Source organism: Numenius arquata, chromosome 4 (genome assembly GCF_964106895.1).
Source record: "Numenius arquata chromosome 4, bNumArq3.hap1.1, whole genome shotgun sequence".
Classification (NCBI taxonomy): domain Eukaryota; kingdom Metazoa; phylum Chordata; class Aves; order Charadriiformes; family Scolopacidae; genus Numenius; species Numenius arquata.
The window spans coordinates 20,183,094-20,210,558 of record NC_133579.1 but is presented as its reverse complement, the minus strand read 5'-3'; the positions used below and the strand labels follow the sequence as shown (position 1 = coordinate 20,210,558).

The following is a 27,465-nucleotide window of genomic DNA, read 5'->3' as shown; positions in this document are numbered from 1 at the left end:
CCTTGGAGGGGCCCTGTGGTCAGTCCGCTCTTCTGCAAGAACTGGTTCTCTCCAGACACTGACAGTCAATAATCTAGGGGCTTTCTATGCTCATTTTTATTAGTAATTATCAATTTTAGTCTCTTGATTTGGCTGTGTAGGAACTCTCCTGACTCACGATAAACAAGGTAATGTTTTTGTCCCGGTTCACTGTGAATTGGTTTCATTTTAGGGATATGGCTCTTGTTTCGATGGGTACAAGCTGTTGTGAGGGACGTTAGTGGTGGTGTAGCTACCTACAACTTGCTTCATGGCTATTTCTTGTAGAATTTGTGTCATTCAGTGAAATCTTTGATTGCTGAGTGTTTGGAAAACTAGGTATCACCGAACTCTTCTCTGCAGAGTATTATTTCAGTTAATCCGACCTGTGAATTTCCAGGGTGGTTTGCTATCAGCTCAGGGTTCCTGCAGAGCTGTTGATGAGAACTTTGTGCCTGCTCCCCCTCAACCCTTTGATTTAAGGGTATTAGCAATTCGGTTGTTGGGTGCTTCAGTGAGAGTCGGTATGGGCTGAGATATGGACAGGAGCTGGAAACGACACAAGCGTACTCCTGCTGCAGGTGCAGTTGGGTAAAGGGTACAAAATGGAACCATCTCAACTGGTTTAGCTTTGATCCCCTTCTCTGACCGGGCAGCAGCGCAGTCTTGTGTCACTTTGATGTGAAGGACCTCTACTAGAAATGGAGGCTTCTAGCCCCACGTAGCAACTGCGGCTTCTACAGGGTTTTCAGCATCCCATGTGTTAATTACTAAAGTGTATCTTGTCCCAGTGAGACAACTTGCAGCCCAGTTGTCAGATGTGATAAATAAACGTCTCAACATTAGGAAAAAGCAGAACACTTTATGGGAAGGAAATATAGCTTAACTTTTTATATATATACATATAACTAATACTAATTAAGACTAATTATTTTATAGGTGTAGGGTCATGTAATCCTTCACAACAGAAGGCTCTTTTCCCCTGTCAACAGCAGCTTTAGGAGCGGAAACATTGATCAGAGGGCCACAGCTGGGAGGACATAGTTCCATGAAGCAGCAACCAGGCTCAGGCACAGTCTCAGTCTCTCCTCCTGACCATGAGCCAGAACGAGACTTTAAAACCAGTGGAGCCTGTGCTGTCTCTGTGGGGCAGACGGGACCAGAGCCAGTGGGGCAGTGGTGTGTCTGTAAGGGCTGGCGCTTGCCTTTAAGCATTGTGCAACTCTTTAAAATACACCCTTAGGCCTCTGGGGTGCTCCCAGGGAAAGGTGTGTGGTGAAGGTGGCAGCACAATAACCAGCAACACCAGTTGCAAGGCAGAAGAACATCCTGGGGAGGTCACAGCTGAAGGCAGCGTCCCCAAGGGAGGGTAAAAGAGGGGTCCTTTCTGAACAGGTGAGGCACAGTTAAACTCACCACCCAGCCACTGTTAATGAAGACACAACTGAAGGTACTTCATAGGAACATGGACTAGTGTTGGTACAGCTCTCCCAGGAGGGACTGGGACATGTTAAAAAGGAGGTCCTCTACACAGTGGCTGAGTTCTGTTGATGGGCTAGTGCTTTTCTGGCTGTACCCAACACTGAAGTACTTTTTTTATGGCAGCCTCCCACTAGCACACAGCTCTTGCATCCATTCCTGGGGGGCAGGGACAGAAGTTACTGTGAGCAAGCCCCAGTTTTGCAGCCGCCGTATAAGACTTATCTGCAGAGTAAAGAGTAGCAGGACAGGAGAGAGACACCTACAGCTTAAACAAAAACAAAAAAAAAAAAGTGGCTTTATTACATAACCGCTTTGAGACATTGATCAGTGGTGGCCAAGAAGCGAAACCAAAGACATACTAAACTACACCACCCAGACATGAACTTTTTTTAATGGAGACACATTATTGATCACAATTTATTTTGCAATCGTGAGATGCCAGCAACAGAACAGACTGAGTCAGCAGGTCAGGCTGGACAAGAACTTGATTGACTGTAGCCGTGGGCAGCAGCTACGGGCACCAGCACGGAGTTATGCAACAAGGCAACAGTTTCTCTTCTGCCTTCCTAACGGAACTGCCAGGAAAGGCAAAGGATGGAGAGCTACGGAACTGTGGTATAAACCATGCAAGAGTAAGAAATGTGAGAATAGGTGTGTAATAAATACTTGATGACATCGGGGGGGGGGGGGGGAGAGGCTCATTTAAAAAAAATTATCTTTTGCAAGACATTAAAGCTATTTTAAGTATTGTCACCACCACAGTGGGCAGTCCAGTCCAGTAGTGACTAATTGGTACACGGATCAGTTTTAAAACAATATCCCTCTTCACATGAAAAGGTTTGAACGAATTATTTCTCCACTTGCTAAAGCTCTGGGGTTAAAAGAAGTGATCAGTAATCAACATTTATTTCACACCTAGGCAGAATGACTAAAACTGAAGACTACTGCTCAGCTTCATCTTCAATCACTTCAATTCTGCGAGGCCCGTAGAGTAGAACATAAGCTATGTGCCAGTCTCCGCCCCCAGATAACCTCAAAATATCTTCAGGTGTAACAATGCTGACTTTGTCATCATCAAACTTAATCCATTCATCTGAAAGAAAAAACAAGAGAATTATTTGTAATTAGAAAAAAAAAAAAGTCTACCTGTGCTTAACAGCCCCTTAAGTAAAGTAAAAGAAGCTGTGAGGGGTGGGTAACAGCGCTATAATTTTATATTTCTTTTTACCTTGTTTCCTTTTAACCCAAGACACGTAATGCCCAGAGGAACTGGATCGGCCTTGATGCGTTAGCACTGCCTGCAGGTCGTAATAGCCGCAATTATTAGAACCAATATCTGAAGAAAGAGCAGGGGGAGGGAAAGTTACACAAGTCTTACGTGAAGGGTTTCAGCGTTTTTAACAGCACAGACCGAAGTGCTGCAGCTGCGTGAAACCCCATTCACAGCGTGGCTCTAAGTCATTGGGAACTAAAAGCAGGGGCTTTCAGCCAGGACGGCCCCACAGGAAACTGGGAATGTTGTCCATTTTCATTACATAAATATGTACCCTGGACATCATGCAAATGCAATAAGATTAAAGCATGAAAATGATGATGTGTGGTCAGTAGACCTTTTGGACAGGCTCAGCCAATACCTCCTTCAAACAGCAGCTGCTGGTGCAAGCTGTGAAACAGCAAGGACCGACGTGCTGAGAATACTCGGGTACAGCTCAGCCACTCCGCAGTCGGTTCCATTGCACTATTCAATTTTTCAATGGAAGAAACTGGCGAATTCCAAACGTATGGAGAAAGGTGTTACAGTCCCCAATGTCTCTCCACTGCATTTCACAGCACTCCAGACTATCCTGTTTTCACCATGCTCTCGATCTAGTCAACGTTGTCCCCCCCCGCCTTCTCATCTTCATCACACACAAGCCTCAGGAAGCACCAAATGGTGACAATTTGGGTAAACAAGACCTCCAGAATACCTTCTACACAGCATCCTCAACAGAAGGGCGAATACTTAGGATGTTCAAGCTCCAAGCTCCACAGCAGTTTTAGAAGTCCAATTTAAGTTTTTGTTTTAATTTCAGCTTCCTACTTCCCACTGACAAGGAATTGTACAAAACAACTGGATGTGACACGCAAATGCCTTTTGATCATAGAATCATAGAATCGTCTAGGTTGGAAGAGACCCTTGGGATCATCGAGTCCAACCATCTACCCTACTCTACAAAGTTCTCCCCTACACCATGTCCCCCAACACCACATCTAAACGTCTCTTAAACACATCCAGGGATGGTGACTCAACCACCTCCCTGGGCAGCCTATTCCAATGCCCGACCACTCTTTCTGTGAAAAATTCTTTCCTAATGTTCAGTCTAAACCCACCCTGTTGGAGCCTGAAGCCATTCCCTCTCGTTCTGTCATTAATTACCTGTGCGAAGAGACCAGCACCAACCTCTCTACAGTGTCCTTTCAAGTAGTTGTAGAGAGTGATGAGGTCTCCCCTCAGCCTCCTCTTCCTCAGACTAAACAGTCCCAGCTCTTTCATCTTCATATGATTTGTTTTCCAGGCCCTTCACCAGCTTTGTTGCCCTCCTCTGCACTCGCTCCAGCACCTTGATGTCTCTCTTGTATTGAGGTGCCCAAAACTGGACACAATACTCGAGGTGTGGCCTCACCAGTGCTGAGTACAGGGGCACAATCACCTCCCTACTTCTGCTGGTCACGCTATTTCTAATACAAGCCAGGATGCCGTTGGCTTTCTTGGCCACCTGGGCACACTGCCGGCTGATGTGCATGCCTTCTGTGTATCATCAACTTGTCAGGTGGATGACAATTATTTGACTATCTCAACAGCATTTTGACTTGCCTAATCTTTCCATTCCTTAAATTTCTGTCAGTTTCTTAAGATTAATTTTCAAAGGTATTAAAAACAACCAGGGTTCTCAAAATATTCTTACCATCCAGTCCACTTAAACATAAGTAAATAAAAATACAATTTAAAATAGATTTACTTCCCTGTACTCACCATCAGGAAAAGAAAACGGTTCATATTTAACTTCTTTCTGTGCACCATCACTTTTAGTGGACTAAAGAACAGAATACGCTGAATTAGTGTGGAATGGTTTTGAGAAAGCTTTAGCACAATCATATTAAATACCAACTCTCTATTTCATTTAGAAATGTCATAAAGACATTTCTAAGCTTAAACTTCTTCTGTTCAACTTGAAAGAAGTTCCATTACTGTGTTTCTAGCTGAACATCCAAAAGCCTAATCTAATCAAGACCACTTTTTAAAGCAAATCTATAACCATTTTAGCATATATTGCCTAGACTGCTCACCCACCAGATTTACAGGTTTGGAGCAAGAAAACAATTCTGCAGTTGAAGATTTTATTCCCTGTTGGGGACTTGCAAGCAGCAGAAGCGGTAACAAGAAAAATACCACAGACAGACTCTTAAGTGCCAATACATTCTGTTTTAAAATAGCATTCTTTCCTCGTTCCTAACTGTAAAGAGAGATGCAAGCCCAAGTCAAATGTTTAAATGAAGCTGCCAGGAGTTAGGCCAGGAAGAGCAGCAAACTTTAAAAAAAAAATAATTGGCTAAACTACTACAAGTTTTAGCTCATTTACTTTATTTCTTCATTAAAGAAAGGCAAGTTAGTTTTAGAATCTGTAGACAGGATAAGAGACTGAAGTATTTACCAAATCTTTAGAGTACAGTCTTTTAGCTCACTAGTATGTATATTCTAAACTTTATCAGTCAGACACTTAGTACTCCCTTGTACAACCCCTTCCGGCTGGTGAGCAGGAATACCTCCCTGTCCTCCACTGAACGAGTGACCACCAGCCAGCAATAACCTCTGAAGAGAATAATTTTGTGTAATTCACAGAACACATTAGGCATAATACTGGTAAGCGGAAGCACTACGCTTTAATACATTTTGAAATAAAAATCTAAGCAACGTGTTTGTCTCCAGCATTTCACATTTCTCAGCACCAAAGCAGATACTGTATTTTCGTGACAATACCCAAAGAAGATCTAAAGGTCAATACCAAGGAGTTTGAATGGTAAATAAGAAAACAATATATTTAAGGAAGTCAAGTCTTCTCTAGTCCTTATTTGTACCCCAATTTCAGACGGATGACTTATTTAATTAAAACATCCATGAAATTGCCAGCAGACTTACATTCTTTGGCTGTTGATTTACTTTTTTGTCTTCTAGATCTTTGAATTTTGATCGGTAAGAAACCATTTTTTCCTGAAGGTCTGGAGTACACAGCTCATAGACATCCAACATAAGAGGAAATTTAACATCCTAGGAAGTAAAAAGTATAAAAATTATTAGCATAATTTGGTACTCCACATTAAAGCATTCTCCCATGGGAAGACAACACTAAGTCCAATTAAATGCAACTCTCCTCACATTTACGACAACTTGATCTACTGAAATGTTGCTGATGGTACTTACGTGAAGGGCCACAATACTTTCACAGAAAAATGTCTGATTCAGTATAAATATTTAGATTTTTTATTATCACCTGTCATACTTTTATACTGTGGAAATACCTCTACAGGCCTAAGGATGAAAAATGCATGTAGAATGACTGAACGCTTGCAAAAATGTCAACTCGTGTTATTCAAACAATCTTCTAAAATAATTGACATGTGCCTTCAATCTTTCTTCCCTTGCTTGTCTTGTAAGGAACAGGCATCGCCTATCGTGATGCTGCTCCCCGGGCAGCCTGGGGGTCTATCAGCCAAGGCAACAAAGAGCAGAACTGGAACATTTAGCTGTTTGCAGCTGGTTCCTGCACTTATCAATCAGAAAGCCAGACAATTAACATAACTAATACAGGAAGTGTTTGTTAGCATTAACATTTCTCATCAACTTTAGAACACTGTCCAGTGACTGAAAGCACGGCTCTCTCCTTAATTAAACATCCTCCACTGGTGAAAAGAGACCAAAAACCATCCTAACGGTATTGGAGCAAATTCACTGCTGTCCCTTACCTCCTCCCCCCGCCTGATCTAGTAGTATAGTTTGCCACAACTGGGAACAAAGCTACTCTGAATTTAAGCAAAGAAACTGCACTGTTAATATTTTGAAATGCAATTTAAAAGCAAACAACTTAGCAAACGGCCTTCAAGTATTAGCTGTCTCCTATAATAAAAAAATCACTGAAAAGCATAAAGAGGAATTAAACATCAATATGCAGAAAACTTACCTTAAGAACTTTGGCATTCACAGATTCTTTCTCTTTGTAAAAAAATCTAACCATCTGAATAGTCAGGTACGCTGGCAAGCGGCTAATTTTAGACTATAAAAAAAAATTAGAAAAAGCTATTACTTTAGATATTCACAGATCTTTTATACCTTAAATACTGCTCATCCTAAATTACAGGTTATTCTGAGAACAAACACATAGGAGTATAAGGCGGCTTCCTACTTTTGAAGCTCTGTATAGTAGTGTACTCGAAATAATTTTCAACTGGTCTTAAAACTTCTTGCTAGTGGATATTCAGATGCTTTATAAACACATCACATACTTGACTGATTCTGCCCCTCTACTCTGCTCTCGTGAGACCCCACCTGGAGTACTGTGTCCGGCTCTGGAGTCCTCAACACAGGAAGGACATGGACCTGTTGGAATGGGTCCAGAGGAGGGTCACGAAGATGCTCAGACGGCTGGAGCACCTTCTCTACATGAAGCCAGGCTGAGAGAGTTGGGATTGTTCAGCCTGGAGAAGAGAAGGCTCCGGGGAGACCTTATAGCAGCCTTCCAGTATCTGAAGGGGGCCTACTGGAGAGATGGGGAGGGACTCTTTATCAGGGAATGTTGTGACAGGATGAGGGGTAATGGTTTTAAATTGAAAGAGGGGAGATTTAGATTAGATACTAGGAAGAAATTCTTTACTGTGAGGGTGGTGAGACACTGGAACAGGTTGCCCAGAGAAGTTGGGGTTGCCCCATCCCTGGAAGTGTTCAAGACCAGGCTGGATGGGGCTTTGAGCAACCTGCTCTGGTGGAGGTGTCCCTGCCCATGGCAGGGGGGTTGGAACTGTATGATCTTTAAGGTCCCTTCTAACTCTAACCATTCTACGATTCTATGCTGTTGCAGCAATAACTTTGTGTTTTGGGACAGAAAATTGACAACAGTTAAAAGAATCATAAAGAGAGCAACAGAAGCACCACTCACAGATTTGATATAGAGTGCATTTCTCTGCAGTGTTGGAGAAAGTTTGGTAATTTCCTCTTGAAGACGCTGTTAAAAAAAAAAAGGTAGTAACACATACATTCATCATAACACACGGCTTAAAGAAAAGCAGAGCGCGGATAAACAAGTCATTAACTAAATCTTGTTCTGCCAATCTGTTCTGCTGCTATCAGCCATTACAACACACATCATTTCAAAATCCCTTGGCAGAAAGACCATCCCCATTCATTTGTTCAGCTCCAGGCTCATTCCTCAGCCCTGACAACATGGAGTTTCTCTCTGCAGAAAATTTTATTCTGCACAAGTAAAACTTGCAACTGGATTTGGTTACAAATGTGTCATGTCATGCTTGGGACACAACTGAGCAAAATCTGAAGTTTCTTCTGACAGGAATATTTGCACATTTCTCAACTCTCAGTCTAAAGCAGAGAGAGCTGTATATAAGGAGACAGGTGGGGATACTCTGCTTCCAGGGACCTTTCCGAATTCAGGGAAAAAGTGGCCTGGTTGTTAGTGCTATGACTCTCCTGCTACAGGCAATCCAGCCTAAGAATTCTAGAAGTCCTTTTTTGGCCTGAAAAGCGAGGTTTCTTTTTTCATAATCTTTCATAATTTGTGAGCATTAACTATTTTATCTTACTTTTCCTTCTAAATTATGCCAAGAAAGAAAAAACAGACACCAAGGTTATCTGAGAGCCACGCTACTTGGTCCAGTCCTGTACAAACCAGATCATTGCCTTCCATCCCTGCTCTTTTACAAATACTCTGCAAGAGCAGTTACTACAAAGGTTTTGTAGTAAGTCCTCTCCTTGCTCCTTCCAACTGCCCAAATAACCCTGAAAACTTAGAAATAAATAAATAAGAAGCACAGTCCACTTCGAGAAGTTCTACTTAAATAAACAGTTTAAAGATGATGCTGTGTCATGGAAAATGACACCCCCCTTCAAAATCTGCAAAATTAAATTTAAGTTTAGTTGTTCCAGCGTCTGGTTTTTTGATTAGCATCCCAAATGCCACCCTATTTTAAAACTGACTTTTGAACGTTTTGGGAACCATTGACAGCATGCTTAAATCCTGCTACTGCTCAGTCTGCAGTGAAAGCCAGCTGAACAATCAAGTAGCAAATTGGCTTGCACTTGGCTACTGCACAGGGAAGGCCATGTCAGGGTCAAAAAAAAAAAAAAAAATCTCTGTTGAAGTCTACTTTACATTAACATGCAATTATTCATTTTCACTGCCATCTTCCCATTGAACACCAAAAAAAAAAAACTTGGAACTTTATAAAGCTTGGGCAGCAGATGTCTATTCCAAGTCACAGATCAAAAACACAGATCATTTAGAATTTCAGTGAAATAAAAGTTGTAATGGCTTACCAATTTTAGTCCTGTAAACAGATATTTCACTTCTTGGTTGATAAAGCAGCTAAGCTGAAGCAGATTCTCTTTTCCTTTAGTAACCTCCTCTTCTTCAGCTTCTGTACATTTCATGCTTCACAAAATTAAGGAAAACCATCATGCACCAAGAGCTGAACTACTGCTCTAGTGAAAACAACATGCTGAACAGCATCATAATTTAAGATAATCCTGTGCTTGTGCATCAAGAGTACTTTTACTTCTTGTAGTATAAAAAAGAAGATTTGAAACAACCCTTCCTTCTGACCAATCTGTTCCTTTGCGTCTAATGACAAGTGGTAGCTGAAGCAGACAGCACACCAAAAAAAGTAAAATAAATTTTTAATCACCACTTAAGCTTGTGAGGCCTGCTTTGTTCTTTCTTCTCCCCCCACCCCTAATCTCCAGGACACAGACCATAATAACTGGCTGCCAATACCATACTAACTGGCTCCCAATAGCAAGTTATGAAGCCCTCCTGCAACGTTATGCTCCATTGCTGTTTACAATTAATGAAGTTCTTCTATTCCTGATACTGGCCAGAATTCCTGTTTCTGTCAACATGCACGACCTCCTTTCCCTGCCTTGTATCTGCCCTTTTCACCGAAATGAAGTCCATTTATTCATTATTTTCTACACATTCTTCTAATCATTCTGTCCAACCTCTTCTTTTTCATACTTTTACCCGAATCCTTTTCTCTCACCACTTCCTTCTAACTAGACATTTTTCTGACTGCTCTGAATGCACCTATTCTACAAATGCTGCCATAATCACACTTAGAAGGCTTGCAACATGACTTTTCTAGCAAGTATCTTCCTCCTGCCATTAGCCTATGCATCATTCCTCTTAGCTACTCGTTCTGCTCCTCCCAACTATTTCAGGGATAACAAACATTACAACACAGGGAGAGAGATGCATGCCTTAACAAAGACCTTTACTCTTATCACTACCAAGCTATGAGATAAAATACCTCATCTAAGGGGATGTTTCCTTATTTCAGACAAGTAAAACACACAGTATAATTCTTTTTAAAAGTGATGGTCAGTTTCATGATGGCCAGGATTTTGAGGTGAAGTGAGAAAAGAGTAATACTTGGCGTAAGATGTGTGCCACGTGGTCATACGCTTTTTGTTCTTGCTATAAAAAAAAAAGCTTCCAGAAACTTGTCAGCCACATCCGTTTCTTACTCATCTAACAGCGTGCATCTAATTTATTTCTTAAAAAAAAAAAATCCATCAAGCTATCTTTTGTGCACATTTAGTATGCCAAGTATATCAGCAACACTCCCTTACGAGACAAAAAAAAAGGCTATTTAGGACAATAATTACTTTTATTTGGATAAGACATGTCAGCATCCATGAAATACATACCTGGCAATCTTCTCTGGGGAGGAAATCTGGTATTTAAAGTCAGTGCATTTTTTTCCTGTAAATTTCCATTACCGTGTTTTTGCCCCACATCATCCTCTCTGTCAATGTATATCCAGTCTTAACTTTAACTTCTGTGTACTCCTGCAATACAGAATTCCCTCTCTTTCCCAACACACACCTTTATTTTCTATACTATTCTGAACAATGCTTTTTGTGGTCCCTGCACTCAGCTCCTAAAGCGTGAAATTATTATCATTCTTTATGTCTTGCCTTAGTCTTAGGATACGCTGTTTCAAATTCAATACTGAAGAACTGATCAATTAAACTCTTCTTTTTAGAAGATGCTGCTGTAGCTCCAGAATCTGTCTGTAAAACAAATTCTCTTATGATGCAACTTTAAATAACATGTAACAACAGTCGAAAATAACCCCATTTATTTCTTTAAAGCCTATTCCTTCACCATTCTATAAGTGCATTTTCTTCTAGTCAATCTCCTTACACAGCATAAAAGTTTCAGAACAAATGCATTTATAGTGTGCTGTTAAAAACACCTTGCACGTATTAGCAAGCAAGATTTAAATCAGAAAGTCACACCTCCCTGCCCCCCAACTTAAATATATCTTAAATTTTAGAGAAGTCTATCAGATTTTTGCCACTGCCAAGACTCTCCAGAGAAAGAAGAAAGTTGGTCTGGTAAAATCTTTACAAATGAATTAAAGTTTTTCCCATCAGGTTGATTAAGCTAGTTGTCTGTTTGAAATGGTGTTCTTGTAGCCAATGAAAAAAAAAAAGTTCTTATGTGCTAAATTCACAGGTTATCAGGGCCAGCTGCTGCATACGCAGTCACCACCACTCTGGTCCAACACAAAACCTTACACAGCCCAAAGGGAAAGCATTCCTACAGTAGACTCCAAAGCATGACTGACATGATATAGGTAGCATTATGCTGATCGGACACATCAGAAAGCAACTTCACTTACTGGACTACAGACACATGTCAAAGAACTCACAAAACAGATAATCCTTACCAAAAATACGTGAATCGCAAGTACAACATTATAAATCCTAACTCTGGTTAGAGTAAGACTACAATTACCTCCATAACTGTATCACCTTCTATGCCTTCCAGCTTCTGCTGTAGTACCCTCATCATCTGCACCCAGCACTCATTGGCATCCTAGGAAGGGAACAGAACATTCAATCTGACTAGTCGTATTACAATTTAGTAACATTAAATCCATCGATCTTTACATTATAAAACCAAACATAAGGATTCCTTAACTAAGAATTTCTCCCTATTCCACCATACATTTTCAGAGCTAGCACTTGATATTACATCCAACTTTTCTACATGATATAAAAGCAAACGCTTTACTGGGATAAATTATTTTCACAAGAGAAGGAAAGTTTTAAATAATTCTTATTCTCAACTTCCAACATGATAAAGAATTTTCAAAAAAAAAAAAGCTAATAATCAGTCTTTACCTGTTGAAGGTACTGGCCTTGGTCGCCCTTCTCTGCAAACTGTGGGAAGGCCATATGTAAAAACTGCAGGAGAATGATAGGTGGGATACTGGTGGAAGTTTTATCCATGGAATCAAACAAGTCTCTAAGAGCTTGAAGAAAAAGTAAGTGAATGCTTTGAGAAGTGGAAAAACAATTCAAACATGGCAGGAAGTTTAAAAAGAATAGTAAAACAGCAGCAACATTTTAAGATTGATCATTTAACAGTGTCCAATTTGATCTTTTCAAAGCAGGACCAAGTTTTCCAGGTGGTATAGCAGGTGCACCTAAGATCTCATTTGTGAACATGACTTTGCAAGTGTAAAGTTGACAACTCTGAGAGTTTGGCACACAGTGCCTTGCCTTTCCTGGCTGATAACAGAAGAAAAAAAAAAACATTTTTAAGCAGTTAAGATTTCATTTGAAACACATCTGAGGAACAGTATTTTCACAAATGGACTACACCTAGAAAAACCAGAAGGCATTCACAATCTATCCTCTAGAGGAGCTTAAGTTTCTCCAACTACAGGGAAAAAACTTTCATTCTTCCCAACAAAAATATCTAGAAAATACTCATGCTTAATTTAAGACCCAGGAAAACAAGTATGTGTATGCATACGTGCAGACAGTTCATAACTATGTGCAATTTGATGAACGCTACTGATTGTATGACAATACACATGGCTTTCTTTTTTTGCTCCAGACACACTACTAGATATCTTATCTACTCAGGTTACAGCATTTTAAATACACAAATCACTTCAGAGATACCTGTTAATCCTCACAACAACCCAGGCAACAGTCTGCATGGTCACTAATTTACAAGTGGAGAGACTAATGAATGATACTGTTGAATAAGTGAATATAGGCAAGATTATAAGGAACCAAGGTCAGATGCTTCCTCACTTTAAGAAATATCTTTACTGACCTTGATAAGAGGGACAACTGATATGACACAGCAATTAAAAAAAATGCCACAAGTGTCATGCAGGAGTTCTTGACCAGCTCAGCACCAAAGAATTAACTATGAATTACTTAAACTATTACGATTCCTAAAAAGCAGAGCTGTCACCTTAAAAAGAAAACAAGGGACACGAAGTAAAGGCAGTGAAAAGGGGAGGGGCAGGCATGGTTGTATAGAGTAACCATTGAACTTACCACCCCAAAATTCGATCAGCAGGCATACCCACAAACTGGACCTTTCCTTCCTTATATTGTTTTGTTTTTCCTTAAATGGACTGGTAGAAATCCCAGTGTCCTGGCCCAGCATCTTAGTGGGGCAATGAAATAGAGTAAAAAAAGAAAAAGTGGACAAGTAGTACCCTTGTTCAAGTGTAAGGGGTCTAACTAGAATTCTAGTTAGAACTTGGAGATACGGGGCCATCGTGAGCTCTCACATCGTGAGCACCCAGATCACCACAACAAAGAGTAACTTTCCTTCTGAAGACACTACTTTCTATTTCATTTAGGAAATCTGGATCTCTAGGGTAAAGGCTAAGACCACTGATAAAGCATCAACTACCACCTTAATAATAATGCTTACCCAATAAATCATATTTAAAAATATCAACGAAATATATATTCTAGGAGTATGGCGTTAGCCTACCATTAAATGAAACACAGAACTGTACACTAATATATTTCTACACAAAATGATGAAATCAACAGATGGATGGAGTCTGCTTTAGGAAGTTCTAATTACTTTATGCCTATATGCAAAACAGTTAAGAGATACAAATGATTTCTATCTAAGCCTAGAGCACAACTGAATATATTTTTCCTAGCGTTCAGCTAGGTAATACGCAGAGATGTATGCTTTGAAGTCACAGTCAGAATAACCTTTAAAGATATTAACAACAGAGCAAAATGAATCCTCCAGTGCTAGCAGATCCAAAATTCCTAAGGCATATGTCCTAAAGAAAAATACGCAGTGCTCTAACTGCAATTTTCATGAGCAGTTAGCAGGAAATCACACACTAGCCTCAAACTCTGTGTTCTACTCTAAACACCAACCTGCAGTAATGTATTGAGCAGAGGCCATTTCTCCTGAAGCTCTTAAGGCACCACCATACCTAAAACAGAGAAAAATAGTTTGTATGCAATTAAACACAATCAAGAAAAACAGTCAGTTTTTCAAAATCACAAAGCAGACAGCAGTTAAATTTATTTAAATGTATCAAAAGAAATCAAATCACCAAACCAGAAGTAACTGAAGATAAGATTTACTCACACCCACCTCAAAGTCTCTTCCATGCAAGCACAGCATGGAAGCAAAGGAAAACTGGCATCCTTGAGACAATAAACGCAGACTGAGAAGTCTGGATCCATGACTGCTGCATACCTAATCCACTCGCCTCAAAGACTCAATCTATTTTTAAAGAAACTGAGAAAAAGTCTGAATAGAAGCTACCCCATTTCTGAAACATTTGCCACACTTTCTTCAGATACGTGGAAAAAACCACCTTCAAGGTTAGATGGCAGATAAAAAGCACAGAGACAGAGGGCAGGTTTGCTTCCAACCTCCACAGCAGAAGCAAACCAGTGAGAGATGAGACATTTTTCTTGAGGAGTCATTTCCTACGCTGAAAAAGTATGGGAGTCCACTCGTATTACTAGAACTTGCCACTCTTCTTTGAATGATTTCTTAATTTAACACCTGCCCAAGGAACAGATGGCCTCCTTGAAGCATATAAGCCCTCAAGCAAAAGGAAGGTCTCATGCATTCTTTAGTCTCAGACTGAACTTTAAGAATTCTGTCCACTGCTAGATGATGAGCAGGAAACTTGCCTCCATCATGCTACAAAACAGGGAGTACCCTTTGCAGAGACCAGAGCAGCTGGTGAGAAATGAAGCCATAATAGTAAGCTTTCCCATTTGAGTCCTTTCACCTCTCTCCCACTGCCATATACCCTTCAACGCTGTTGTCAAGCAGGGAAGACCAAATAAAAGCTAAGTCTCCAGGGGAAAACAGAGTGGCTGCCTGTGGATCTGACTTCCCACAGACAATAAGGCCACATCTTGTATTGCAATCTGCCAGTATTATAGGGTACATTTTGACATTTGGTATGTTAAATTTGTCAAATACTCTGATTCAGTGCAGTAACTCAGAGTCCTTTACATGGAAATAAACAGACTTTCCTACAACGAAAACCATGAAAAATAGAGTTTCTGTACTTCACAAATAGTTCCCAGTGCTAAATAATTAAGGTTCACCTCCTAACAGAATGAAGAAAAATTTGTAAGTACTTAAGTAATGTGTGATTACAGTAATCTAGATTATCCAGCTGGGTACCAAAGTGTCAAGAAAGCAGTGTATTTTTAAAGAATTATCTTAACCCTAAGATGGCAGTGCTCTACCTAATCCTCACATTTTTTAAAAACTGATGGTTTTCTCATTATGATTCATCTGGAGGACAAATTCAGGCTCCCATTGCCATGTATTCTTTTTTTCCCCTCTGATTTTCTGAATTTTCAAGTTTCTTGCAGATGCCTCACCAAAAAACCAAAATGGCCATTTTCACATTTTAGTCCAGAATAACAACAAAAAAACACCCAAAACAAAAACCACAAACCCCACCCAGAAAAGTTATTCTACAATCAGAACAAATGGAACAAATTCCATAAGGGCACGTCTTCTGTTCCCTATACATCCACAGGGCACTAACTCCAGCTTATTCCAGTTTGCCACCACAGAAACACCCACGGTTCTATGTCAGAGCTTCCTGCTCTACCTCCAAGTACCAACTGTCAGTAACATCAGTTTCATAGCTGAAAACACATCGTGCAATAAAGCCACTGAAAAAAAAAATGTTCCTCACAGGAACAGGACTTCCATACAATTCCTTTATACAGAACAAGACTATGCAAACACCAGAAAACAGGAGTTCAGTAGCTTGTTTAAGCTTTTTAAACGTCTTGATAGGAACAATTTTTTAGCTAGGCAAAACACATTCTCTCCGCTAAAAGCCAGTTCCAACAAACAAGTAGTCTTAAGTTCTTTAAAAAATACAGACTAACATAGCCATAGGATAAACTTTAATCAATCATTATGTTAACCTTGAACGTATTTAAAGAATAACAGATTGTTATGATAATCCATACCAGTATTAAGACGAGCATTCCACAAAATATCTATTTCATAAGCTAAAGAAAATATTTTGGTCGTGGTATTTTTGTACTGAATCTTACCTTTTAAGGGCCTCTTTCACTTCTGGCACCGAGCGGATACACTGAACCGTAGCATTCATGTAGCAAGTGTTGCCAAGGTTTGTCAATCCACATGGTAATTCCATCTACCAAAAAAATTTACAAGGGTGCTTGAAGGTCTGAGAGAGATGTGCAACCATTTTTGTATAAACACTGTAATTTGACATCAACTTCTAAGAAAAGGAATGACCAAAGATGAGTAAAACCTGGAATATTCCATCAAACTGTATGAAGTTTTCCAGATCTATTTTCTGATAATATTAATAATTTCACCTTTTGGTGCTTTTAGGATTCAACAATGCTTTGGGGTTTTTTTTCTGTGCATGTTTAGTTTAATGAACATATTCTTCAAGCAGGCAGTCATTCAGAAAGTTCAATGATAATCTCATTCAAGTTTTGACCTTAAAATTCTACTTCCATGGAATTTCCACATGAATACATTTGTACAAAACACTGATGTTTTAATTAAAACCAGTTTTCGGTAAAACTCTGAATGTGATGAAGTTCATAGCATTATAAACAAAAGCATTATTTAAACTCCTCTCCAGAAGTCTGCAACAGATCATTAATTTGATCCTTTCAGACAACTTGTGAATTTCTGAAGTTTTGACAAATGTGAAGGCCAACTAATAATTAAACTAACTAGTTTCAGAAACAACTATAAGTCACAATATAATAGCATTTTTCTTCTTTTTTTTTTTTAATCCTGCATATTTGAGTAGTTGTCAGGGAAAAGCACGTAGTTTAATGAAACTGAAGTAGTACTGCATACCAATGCCACTTAATTATTTTAGGAAGAGAGAATTCATTTAGCTGTGCATTCCATTTTTAATGAATACATGCAGTACGGACGACTGGATTTTGATGTATAACAAAATTTCAATCAGAGAAATGCAACATGACCAACTTTTTCAAAATGTTATCTGACACTGAATCATCTCCTCGTTTGCCTCTCGGTTATCTCAAAGTCTGTGTATAGGGGTTAGTCTCAAAAATACAGAAATATCCTTCACCTGCTGGTGCCGTGGAAACCATTAAATACTGAAGCACAAAACCAGTCCTAAACTACAGATCTGTTTTGATACGGACACGCTTTAAAGTATTATCATTCTGCATGCGCAGTTTACAACAGTCACGCAACTGTTTTAAGTATGATGAAGAGCTCCTACTTCAAGTGGATGATGAGAAAATTAAGCCTTTCAAATTGTAAAAAAAAAAAAAAAAAGGAAACAAACAGAACAAACAGAAGGTACTTCATTAAAAAAAAAAAAAAAAAAAGAGAAATTAATTATGCTCTTCCAGACTTTACTCCCATCAGGGAAAACATATAATCTATGCCACTAATGTCAAACTTACTTTCATTTTTTAGAAAGTTTAGCTAATAGTACTAATGAGGACAAACAAAACCCCAAACACACCCCACCCCAAAAACACCCTGGTTTCCCTTCACAGCTATGAAGAAGGCAGGAAACCATTTTGCACATCTAAGAGCCCTTATTCAGGCAAAGATCAGGACAGTACAGCAATGCTATTTTTAGAAAATTTACTAAGCTGCTTAAAGAAAAGACAGCACTACTTATATGACTATTGAAATGAAATTCCAGACTTCTCATCACTGCTACCAATTGGGTTATTGACGTAAATTTGCGTTTCTTTGAGAAGCTATAAGTGCTAAACAAACATTACCATTGCGAAATCCACTTTTAAGCAAGTGCAAGGATTTAAAAACTTGTGATTATTCAAAGGTTTACAAGAGAAAGTTTGAAATATGCTTACAGCTGAAGCCAACTGTTCCTCTGTCATGTCTTCTACAAAGACGGGTCGAGCAACTGGCTCTTCCGGAAGCGCATCTGCAGAACCCATCATTAATAAGGTCATCCCCTTGAAACACAGTAAAAATAGTAATAAGTATTTAAGGGCAGTTATTTCCGCTTAAAAAATAAAATAAAATCATTAAGCTCTTGACATATTTCAGCTATTTCCCCCAAAATAAGCACAGTCTTTCTCTTAGTTTACAGAGCTGATAATGCACTGTTGTTTCTTAACTTTCCCATTACCTAGAAAGTACTTATTGAGAACAATTCCACAGCATTATCCTTGCTAGACATTTCCACTGAGCCTGGCTGAGCTTGGCAGCAGCTGACAACGCAAGATTCCAATCGGGACTTAATTTAACATTCATGAAATACCCCAATGCAAAGTGTTCAGAAAAGTTCCCTTCCTGATGGATCACTAGGGATCACGCATCTTCAACACTTCAGTGCAAATATTCCTCTTTCCCTTAAGCTTTAGAAAATACCTTAGAACCAAGGATAACTGAGCAGCTAAATTTCAATTTGAAAGAAGATGCAATATTTGAGCTTCTCAATCTACAGTCTTAAGTTCTCAAACTCAGACTTCTCTAAACAACAACAAAAACTACCCTCATGTTTAGCCTTGAATCCTGGGAAACACTTCAGACACATGTGGGTAATAATGAGGACCACAACTCTGGGTTCAGAATTGTTTTTTTCACCTGAAGAGCAAGCAGGAAAGGGAAGTACCACCCTTTGGTCTGGCAAGTTCTGAGGACGTTAAACTGATTGAAAAGTTAAAAATAACCAAAATGACCCCATAAGTTTAGGCATAAGGACTTGCGTGCAAGGGGGGGAAAAAAAGCAATCAAGTTTCCATGCTTGCTGGACTAGCATAAAGAAAAGCAGTTTTTCAGCATTCAACAGCACTACATCTACATGATAAGATCTATCAAAGGGGGAGAAAATGGCTATCTGGGGCCTTGAAAAATACATTGCTAAGAAAAAGGATGGCAACAGAACGGAAAGAAACTGCTTTGACAGTGTAAATAAATCCCTAGAACTTGTATATAACAAGGCAGCTATGAGTCTAACAGTGTGCAGAAAAGGACAAGAATATTATGTACTGGGGGTTTTGCTGAACAACTTATAGCAACTATAGGCTACTAATAGATGCTTGCAAAGTAATTGTAAGGGTAAGAGGAATGCTACCTAGTTCGATCTGCTCAGCAAAGAGCTGGAGTAAAACCTGTACCAAACAGATGTTACAAGACACCTACAGAAATGAAAATGACCAAAAAAAAGCCCTGAACAAAAATCTTTGGGATTCCCCATTACAATATTATATAGGTAAGAAACACAAATATATTCACTTTTTGTTTTCTTTTTGAACTAGTCAAAAGTATGAATAACCATTACTAAGGGCTTTGTCTTTAAACAGCAGCTATTTAGTACAGGAGAACAAATTTCAGCAGCTTGATAAAAAAGGAAATAGGCAGAGCTGTAATTCCAGCATTTGTAAGGCAACAGTTTTCCATGCTGGGGATGCACAAGCACAACAGACTGCAGAGACTGCCCAGGTTCACAAGCTCTCTCTAAATAACATTGTTTATTATTATGGTCACAGATACACAACACAGAAGTACCACTGGTCTGATCCAGAACAATTCCTGTAAGAAAGAAAGAAATATACGCTCCCAAGTACTTCAGGAAGACAGGATTATTTCCCTACTGATGCCCAAAAAAGATTTTTTACAAATAAATGGTGAGAACTTTGGAAGAATGCTTAGGTATGATAACTATAAAAATCAGACCTTCATGAAAAATAATTTTAAGAATGAGCTAACCATTCAAACAGCAACAGCAAAAACTTTAAATCTTTCTTTAAATGCCAAAATAAAAATCAAACTAGTAAAATTTGGTTATTCCTCAGAACTTACATTCTTTATTTTTATGTTCCCCCAGTCATCATCCTGTATTTGAAATTAAATAAAATAAAAGACAGGTTAATTATCTCACGGCAAAAGACAAGCAAGTATTTTCATTAATATTAATCACATATTTCTAAATATACAATTGTGTTTCATCCAAGATTCCACAATATTAACTATTTACACATCAAGTCTTGTCTGACTAAAATAAAAAGCAGCCAAGTCATCTCTTCAATAAGGTTCTTCATCTGTTGTTCAACACTGCTGAGATGTAAACAACTTTTTGTAGGAAAATCACTTATATCACATTATACCGATAAGTCTCTAGCAAAGAAGTGCCAGAGAAACTTTTCTTAAACAAGCTAAAAAACAAAAAAAGTTGCATTCAGGTTCTGAACATTTTAAAAAGGAACAGAAAAAAACCCTCATCAAGCAGAGTAGCGTTTGGTATGAAAGAGTGAAGAAGTGTTTTAAAACAGCAGTGAACCTCCCAACCATTTAGCAACACACTTTTGCCAGTATTTTCCAGTAGTAGGCAATGAACCAAACAGAATTATTTCTGAAAAGTGTAGTCAGTTTAATACATACAATGAAAGATCTTCTGGAGAAACACTCAGAAATATGGTCATTGCTCATTACGTTATAATTTAATAAAGTTAGAAAGAACACAAAAAAACACATAGTTCTACCTTCAGAGTTCCTCCTTTAACCATAACCTTCTGTCTAGCTGGCTGAACTCCAGTCAGTGCAAACAACTGGGCTTTGAAGACCATTGGAGGTTCGTCAGTGTTAAGCTCCACACCATCGAATTTCTCTTTTCCCCATTTTACGTTAACTGCAAACAAAACGTTTTGAAACTAGATTATTTCCTAATATACAAGAATGCAATTACCAAGGTTAACCCAGTATTTCAAATTCCAGATGTTATACCATCTCAAAACATTCAGTTTTTAACTCTAAAACTTGTCAATAGCTAAAGGTCACCTTTTCTTCAAGGTGTCGCCATCAGAACATACTATTTCCAACAAGTCTAAGAACATCCTACAAAACAACTGTAAGCAACATATACACTGAAAAACTTTGCAAGCAATACGTGTGTATAACAGCATCAGAAATTCTTTGGGCAAATCTTCACAAAAGCAGCTCGAAAGCAACTCTCCCAATCTCTTAGCGCTGTTCATTGCAAACAAATTCCTGAAGGAAGTTCAGACGTGCGATTCCACTTCAGTTTTCCATAGCATTTCCATCCTCCTTCAACGCAAACAATACCATGTTCTTTAAAAGCAAAGCAACTGTTTGACAGACACAGTTTTGGCTACCAGTATCGTTCACGTGGAGCTACATGTGAAGGTAAGTGCGTGTCAAGACAAGACCCATAAAATAGCACACCTCCTGCTTCCTTTCAATAGGAGGTGAACCTCATAGTGTCATTTACACCACCGTCACTGTTACCCTCCTGAGTTTTGATAGCGTTCACACAAACAGCATACCTGTGTGCAAATACGGACTAGAACCCAGCACAGGTTGCAGCTCCAGAAGGCCTGACCCCAGTAAAGGTGCAGGACTGGAATTAAGAAGCGAAGGGAAATTTGGTCATGCAAAGTGTAACTCTTGATGTTGGAAATGGGATTACCAGCAGAAACATTAAGCAGAACAACGCAAAGGCACATGCACTTCGGTAAAGCTAGTACTAACCAGAGAAGACAAAAATGTCTGGAATAAACAGCGCGTTTCTAAAGAACGATCACGTCTTTGATCACTTTCAATGACTATCATAGGTGCAAAAGGCTACTTTAGCAAGCTGCAGTTTTGCTGAAAATCTGCAAAGTATAGAACACGGTAATATCCTATGTCCACAGCAAGTGGCTGAAATACCATACTTTAAGAAAGCCATATCCTTCCTTCTACCTGGGCTTTGGCTTTAAGTAAATATACTACAGCAACTCAAAGTTTTTTTCAACACAAAATTCTTAAAAGTTGTGATTTAAAAAAACCTTCCAAGAAGGTTCAGATTTCAGACGTATGCAGTGCTTGTGACGGGTAACGAGAATAACCAAAACTCAGTCTAAATTAGCCTACAAAGCAACTCAAATGACTGGCTTTTCAGGATTTCGAGCAGAAAGTACCTTCTGATTTGCCCAACCTTCTGTTTTTTTAAAAAAACACATTTCTTATTTTGCATATTTAAGACCTACCAAGCTCAAGTCTTTTCTCATTTTCTGAGAAGACAACCCACTCAGTCACTGAGCAAGTCAGCTGCAGAGTCTTTTAAGTTTTGCATTTTTGAACAGTCATGCATCCAATCGCTAGATATGCAGAAGTTAGCAATTATTAATCTGTAGTGTCACCGGTTTTGACAACTCAGCACTCAAGAGGAGGAGACTGAGGAGCGTGAGCGTCTTCTCTTCAGAGATCGCAACGGAAATTTCACCAGAAGTTTTGAAAATAAGGAGAGAAAATTGTTAATTTGAAAATAATGGAAAATAAGAAAGAGGAAGGACATATTTGCCCCACTGAACAGAAAACGCATCTTATACAGATGTGCTAGGGTTCAGAAAAGTCCCGTTGTACTGACATCAGGATCCCAGTTTGCCAAACACAATTAAAATAGTGGAAAAACAAGGACACAGCTGTGTACTGAGGCCTTCTACAGACTGTTCCTCACATACTAAGAAGCCGCGAGGGGCCAAACCTGCAAAACATAAATGAGCCAGTAACCAGCCCTAGAAGTGTCACCAGAGGTTTTGGCTCTTGCAGTCTTCACTAGAAACTTTCCTTCCCAACAAGGAGGGCAAGTGGAATGTGATACAATTTAGGAAAATTTTAACTCCTCTGGTTTTAACTAGTAAATCACGGATTTACAAGAGCAGAGGCAGATGCACCTAAATAAATTTGGAGGCACGGATGCAGAATTGTGGCTCACTTGACAGACAGCAGCACTTACCTTAACACAAAACAAAAATAAACCAAGAAGGGGCAATACCGAGGCACGATCGCACGCGATACACATATGACACCCGTTCGCACGGCCGAGCCTTGCCGAAAGGGCCCTCCCGGCCACCAACACCGCTCGCCCCTCGCCCCAGCCGGGCCAGGCCAACACTTCCTCCTCAGCCGGCCAGGCCGCCTCCCGCGCCGGGCCGCCCGCACGCCCCGGGGAACTCCCGGTGCTGCCCTCAACCGGGCGCGGCGGACACGTGTGGGGGCCGGTGGGGCGGCCGGAGGATCTTCCCGTTGCCCCTCGGGAGGCACCGCCCGCCTCTCCCCCGCCCGGCGGCGGGAAAGGCCCGGGTGGGGGCGGCGGGGCTACCGAGGAGGGCTCGTCGCTGAGGCAACGGCACCCGCCACCGCAGGCACTGCCCTCCCCCAGCCCCAGGCTGCGGCCGGGCTGGGCCGGGCCGGGCCGGGCCCCGCCAGGCCCGGCGCGGGCGGCGGGACCGGCTCACCTGAGAAGAGCGGCATGGCGGAGGGGGCGAGCGGCGCGCCGTGTCCCGGGAGGGTGCGGTGGCGACGGGGGAAGCACAAAGGCGGCGGGGAGCGGCGTTAGCGGGGAGGGAGCGGGCAGGCGATGGCGGCGGCAGCGGCGCGTCCCTCCCTCCTTCGGGGTCTCATTCAAACCGGCCCCTCAGGATGACGCTGCAAGCGGGGCCCGCTCGCCGGAAGTGGGGTGGGCTGCGCGCGCAGCGCCGGAAGGGCGGAGCGGCGGCCGGGGCGCGGGAGGAGGGCGGTCGCGCGGTGCAGCCGTTAACGGCTTCTCGGCGGAGCAACGGTCGCAGTGGCCGGGTCTGAGGCAGGGCAGGGCGCCCGGCTGGAGGAAGGAAGCGCTGGCCCTCGGACCGGGGAAGAGGAACGGCTCCGGCCGTGGGCTGCCCACGGACGAACGGTGGTTTGTCGGAGCCTGGGAAGAGCCCGGTCTCCTCCCAGGGCAGAAGCCGCCGTGGGTGCAAAGGGCAGGGAATAGCAGCGTAGGGGGCGACGTGGTGGAGAGCTGAGGTGGGCCTGTGGGCGGTGGGGTGGTGTACCCAGGGGCTGTGGTTGCACGAAGCTAGGGCGGGGGGGGAGAGAAAAAAGAAAAGGCTGTTGTGGATGAAAGGCTTTAGGGTTATAGGAAACTGTGGGCTAAGAGATAAAATTGTCAACAGAAGAACTTTATTAAGCGGAGAGGGGATGACTAATCTACCAGCAATTATACTTTTTAAGAGTCGGTCAGAGATAACGGATAAGAAGTGCCAAAAGATGAGTGTGATACCACTGGCCAGGAGCCTTCAGGACAATAAAAACAGTTTTAAAAATACTGAAAGCGGTAGGCATGGAGAGATGAGTCTCAACTGCTTCTACAGACGCTCTTGATATGAGCTTGTGATTAAAGAAACTAAAGTAGCGCTTAAACATATAAAAAGGAAGAGAGCGACAGAAAGAAACATTCCTTCCTCAGACTCCCAGCTACCACCTGTAGAAACCCAGCACTCCTATTTTCAGCAACCCCTCTGCCGGCTGCAGCGTAAGAGTTTCTGCCACTGTTTTGTTGTCTGTGTTTGCACTTCTGGCCCTGCTTTTGCTACAGAAGTGATACCTAAAGCAAGAAGGTTATTTCTTGATAAACATGCTCACTAAACGTGATACTTAATTCCAAACAGTTGAAGAAGGATATACAAAATGGCCATAAAAATAATCCAGGCCTTGAAAGTAAGCCTTAAGAGGGAAGGCTGAGAAATTTCAGTCTTTTCAGTTTGCCATGGAGAAGAAGAACGAAAGTTGATTTTATTGTCTAGTGTAGGCTCTTAGATGTGAAAAGGAAGTTTTGTGGAACAAGCATTACATTTCACAGAGAAGCTCCGATGAGTGGTATGCTGAAATTAAGATGAATTGTGATTTGAGATGGAGTTTCCAATTACTGAGGTGATTTAAGCATTGTTAAAGTTTACCGGTGAGGGTGATGAATCTTCTTACTTAGACTTGCTTAAAGGAGTTTTCTGGAAAAGCTTTGATCCAGTTCTGGGGTGAGATCCTGTAGACCATCTATTCAAGTGAGAGCAGATCCCAGCTGCCTGTCTGTGAGTCCAAGTGCAGGGTATCTCAAGTCTACCCATTTGTTCTTAATACCGACAGTGACCTATAGTGAGGCCATTTAATGAGGCTTCCAAATGAAAACTGAATGCTCTACAGCCTGAAGCTGCACTGAATACATTCTCCCCTTTAGAGTAACCCTTAGAGGCACAGGTCTGGAGCAATTACAGGCTGTTCGTTTCCAGGATTGGCAGAGGCACTAGAGGGTGCTGTGCCGAAAGAGAAGAATCCGGGTTTGTGTTTTGCAGGGAAACTCTTCCCGACCTCCAGATGAAGAACCACCACCTCGCTATTCTTTCCTCGGAGGAAAGGAAAGGACATAGGCCTCTTCCGGCTGCAACAGCTTTGGGCCTTTTTCCTTAAGGAGGGGATCAATAGACAGATGGTGGTTTCCTTGAATGTTACACAAACTGACATGAGGAGTATAGAGACAAAGAGTGCAGCCTGATGTATAAATATGAAGTACAGATTACCTTGACTACATTAAAATTGTGAAAGATTGGTTGAACATTATTAAATGCATCTTTTTTCTTAGTGCAGACAAGTCCTGGGGGGACCACAGGCTGGGTTGCAGGGACATGGGGACAGCAGAACTTCAGCTGTGTTTCTGTAGCCTTTTGCCAGGCCACCTGAGCACAGCTGCTTCCCATCCTGAGCTGGCCAGATGCCAAGCCAGCTTGGATCCAAAAGCTGGGGCTGTGTCATTAGCACAATACTGCATGCAGGCCAACAGGCCCAGCAGGATTTATTAATGCTGGAAGATGGGTCAGAGTAAGTCCAGATCTGTTTACAAAAGGCTTTTGCTCTATGAAATCTCTCATGGCTCAGTTCTGAGGGAGCACAACCCATAGGTGTACCCACAGACAGTACAAGCAGGTGCTGTGACACAATGAAAGGCATGGGGAAGCAGGGCAAGCCCCTTTGCAAGGCACAGTTTAGGCACCTGTGTGATACCTGCAATAGAACAAAGGTGGTAGTCTTAAATAATCAATGTCACAGGGATTAAAATACTGCATTTACATTCCTTTATTTCTTTAAAGGGGAAGAAGTGTTATCCTCATCCAATATATTGACAGGTGTATTTATTAACATACATTTTGTTTTCTATGGGGAACATAATGTTCTTTGGAACCTTCCTATGTGTCTCCAGGTTTTAAACATTTTAATGAGGATGTATTCACAGCACAGGCAGGATCAAATCACATTATTAACTCCTGTTTTCCAGATAATTGGCATGCATATTGAACAAAATTAATCCTCATTTTAAGTGCTTTAAGTCCAATTTTTCCAGTGTCCTGGTATGTTACAGTACTTTACATGTTTAAAGAGAAGCTCTTTTTCACAATAAAGGTAAGCATTCCACTTTCCTGCACTGCAAACCTTGGCTGTCTCCACATGAGCACCTAGAAAACGAGGAACAGAAGGTCCTTGAAGAAAACTCTGGTGTGCAGGATCTCCCCAGCACCGCCCAGGGCTGAGCGAGGCACAAAGAGAGATCACCATGGCTGGCCTGAGCAGTGGTGGCTCCTAGAGCTGACTTAGGGGCCTGGGTATGGCATGGCCCAGCCTGGAAGCCACTGCTACTTTTGATCCCTGTCCCACAGCAACTAAGAACTGAAAAATGCAGTGTCAATAAGATATGGCTCCCAATAACAGATAAAATTGAAAATATAATGTCAGGGTAAAGAGAAATGTAGTGATCCAGGAGATGTTTAAACTAACACACATGCGATCCTCCATTTCAGCGATACCCATTCCATTTCAGCAGTTTTCAAACTTTGTGCGTTCTGGGTCATTATGAATGTACATCTCAGAGTTTTGTTATTTTTCCGTGACCATTTGCCTATTTTTTTTTGTTGGTAACTAGTACATAAAAAATTCCCAGTAGAGTTTCAGCAGCTGAGAGGGAAGGTGAGCACCTGCTGCCCCTCCTGTCACAGGAACCACATGGTTGCTGACTTGCTGCTGGCTACAGTCTCAGTGGATGCTGCTAATCCCGCCTGTGGGAGAGGCGGAATCCTTTTCTTATTACCCAGGCTGTTTTGCTACAGTTAGCTACTCTTACCATTTTCTTTTCCTGTTTCCTTCAGCGGGAACAGGGAGGCTTGAAAAGGGGATGGAAAAAAGCAATTTTGGCTTTCTACCGATGTTAATGAACTTTCAACTTAATACAGTAATAGAAAGTGGGGAAAAAAGTGGAGGCAAATCAACAAAAAAGGATCACATAAGAATCTAGACTTCCCGATTTCTCAAACTGGCTAAAACTACAACTCCACTGACATGAACAAGCCAGGTAGATTTACACTAGCTTTTCACAGCTTACCCATTCCCATCTCTTGATGAGTGTAGGCAAAATATTCCTGTAAGGGGAATCATTACTGACAATGGTAAAAGTTAAACAAAATAAAAAAGCAAGAGCCAGAAAAAGTGGAGCTGTAGCGAACATGCTGATTTTTTTTTTTTTCTGATGATTGCTAAAGATTTAACACCAATTATT

General features: G+C 41.0%; 1 protein-coding gene across 3 annotated transcripts; it reads right to left on the bottom strand.

The window, feature by feature from the left end:
• Window positions 1-1,767: 1,767 nt before the first annotated feature.
• USP14 (ubiquitin specific peptidase 14) lies at window positions 1,768-23,520 on the bottom strand. Of its 3 annotated transcripts, none has more exons than XM_074146264.1 (16): window positions 23,348-23,520; window positions 20,591-20,736; window positions 19,911-19,943; window positions 17,954-18,058; window positions 16,160-16,263; window positions 13,985-14,043; window positions 11,954-12,084; window positions 11,565-11,645; window positions 10,755-10,834; window positions 9,080-9,194; window positions 7,689-7,754; window positions 6,717-6,809; window positions 5,678-5,806; window positions 4,514-4,574; window positions 2,729-2,836; window positions 1,768-2,593 (listed from the first exon to the last, which is right to left on the bottom strand). In XM_074146264.1, exons 1-16 carry the CDS (start codon window positions 23,361-23,363, stop codon window positions 2,442-2,444), a joined length of 1,479 nt encoding a protein of 492 aa, XP_074002365.1. In that variant the 5' UTR covers window positions 23,364-23,520; the 3' UTR covers window positions 1,768-2,441. The 3 variants fall into 3 exon arrangements, with proteins under 3 accessions (XP_074002365.1, XP_074002364.1, XP_074002366.1); XM_074146263.1 differs by having other exon boundaries at window positions 11,559-11,645; window positions 23,348-23,363; XM_074146265.1 differs by lacking the exon at window positions 17,954-18,058 and having other exon boundaries at window positions 23,348-23,363.
• Window positions 23,521-27,465: the final 3,945 nt, after the last annotated feature.

Bases quoted from the DNA above. Each gene is read 5' to 3' on its own strand.
- USP14 (XM_074146263.1), bottom strand. The intron at 10,835-11,558 runs GTAGTCTTACTC...TTTGTTTTACAG, and splicing joins ATACAGTTATGGAGGTAATT to ACAGATTCTGGAGCTACAGC. The intron at 6,810-7,688 runs GTGAGTGGTGCT...TTTTTTTTATAG, and splicing joins ATGCACTCTATATCAAATCT to TCTAAAATTAGCCGCTTGCC.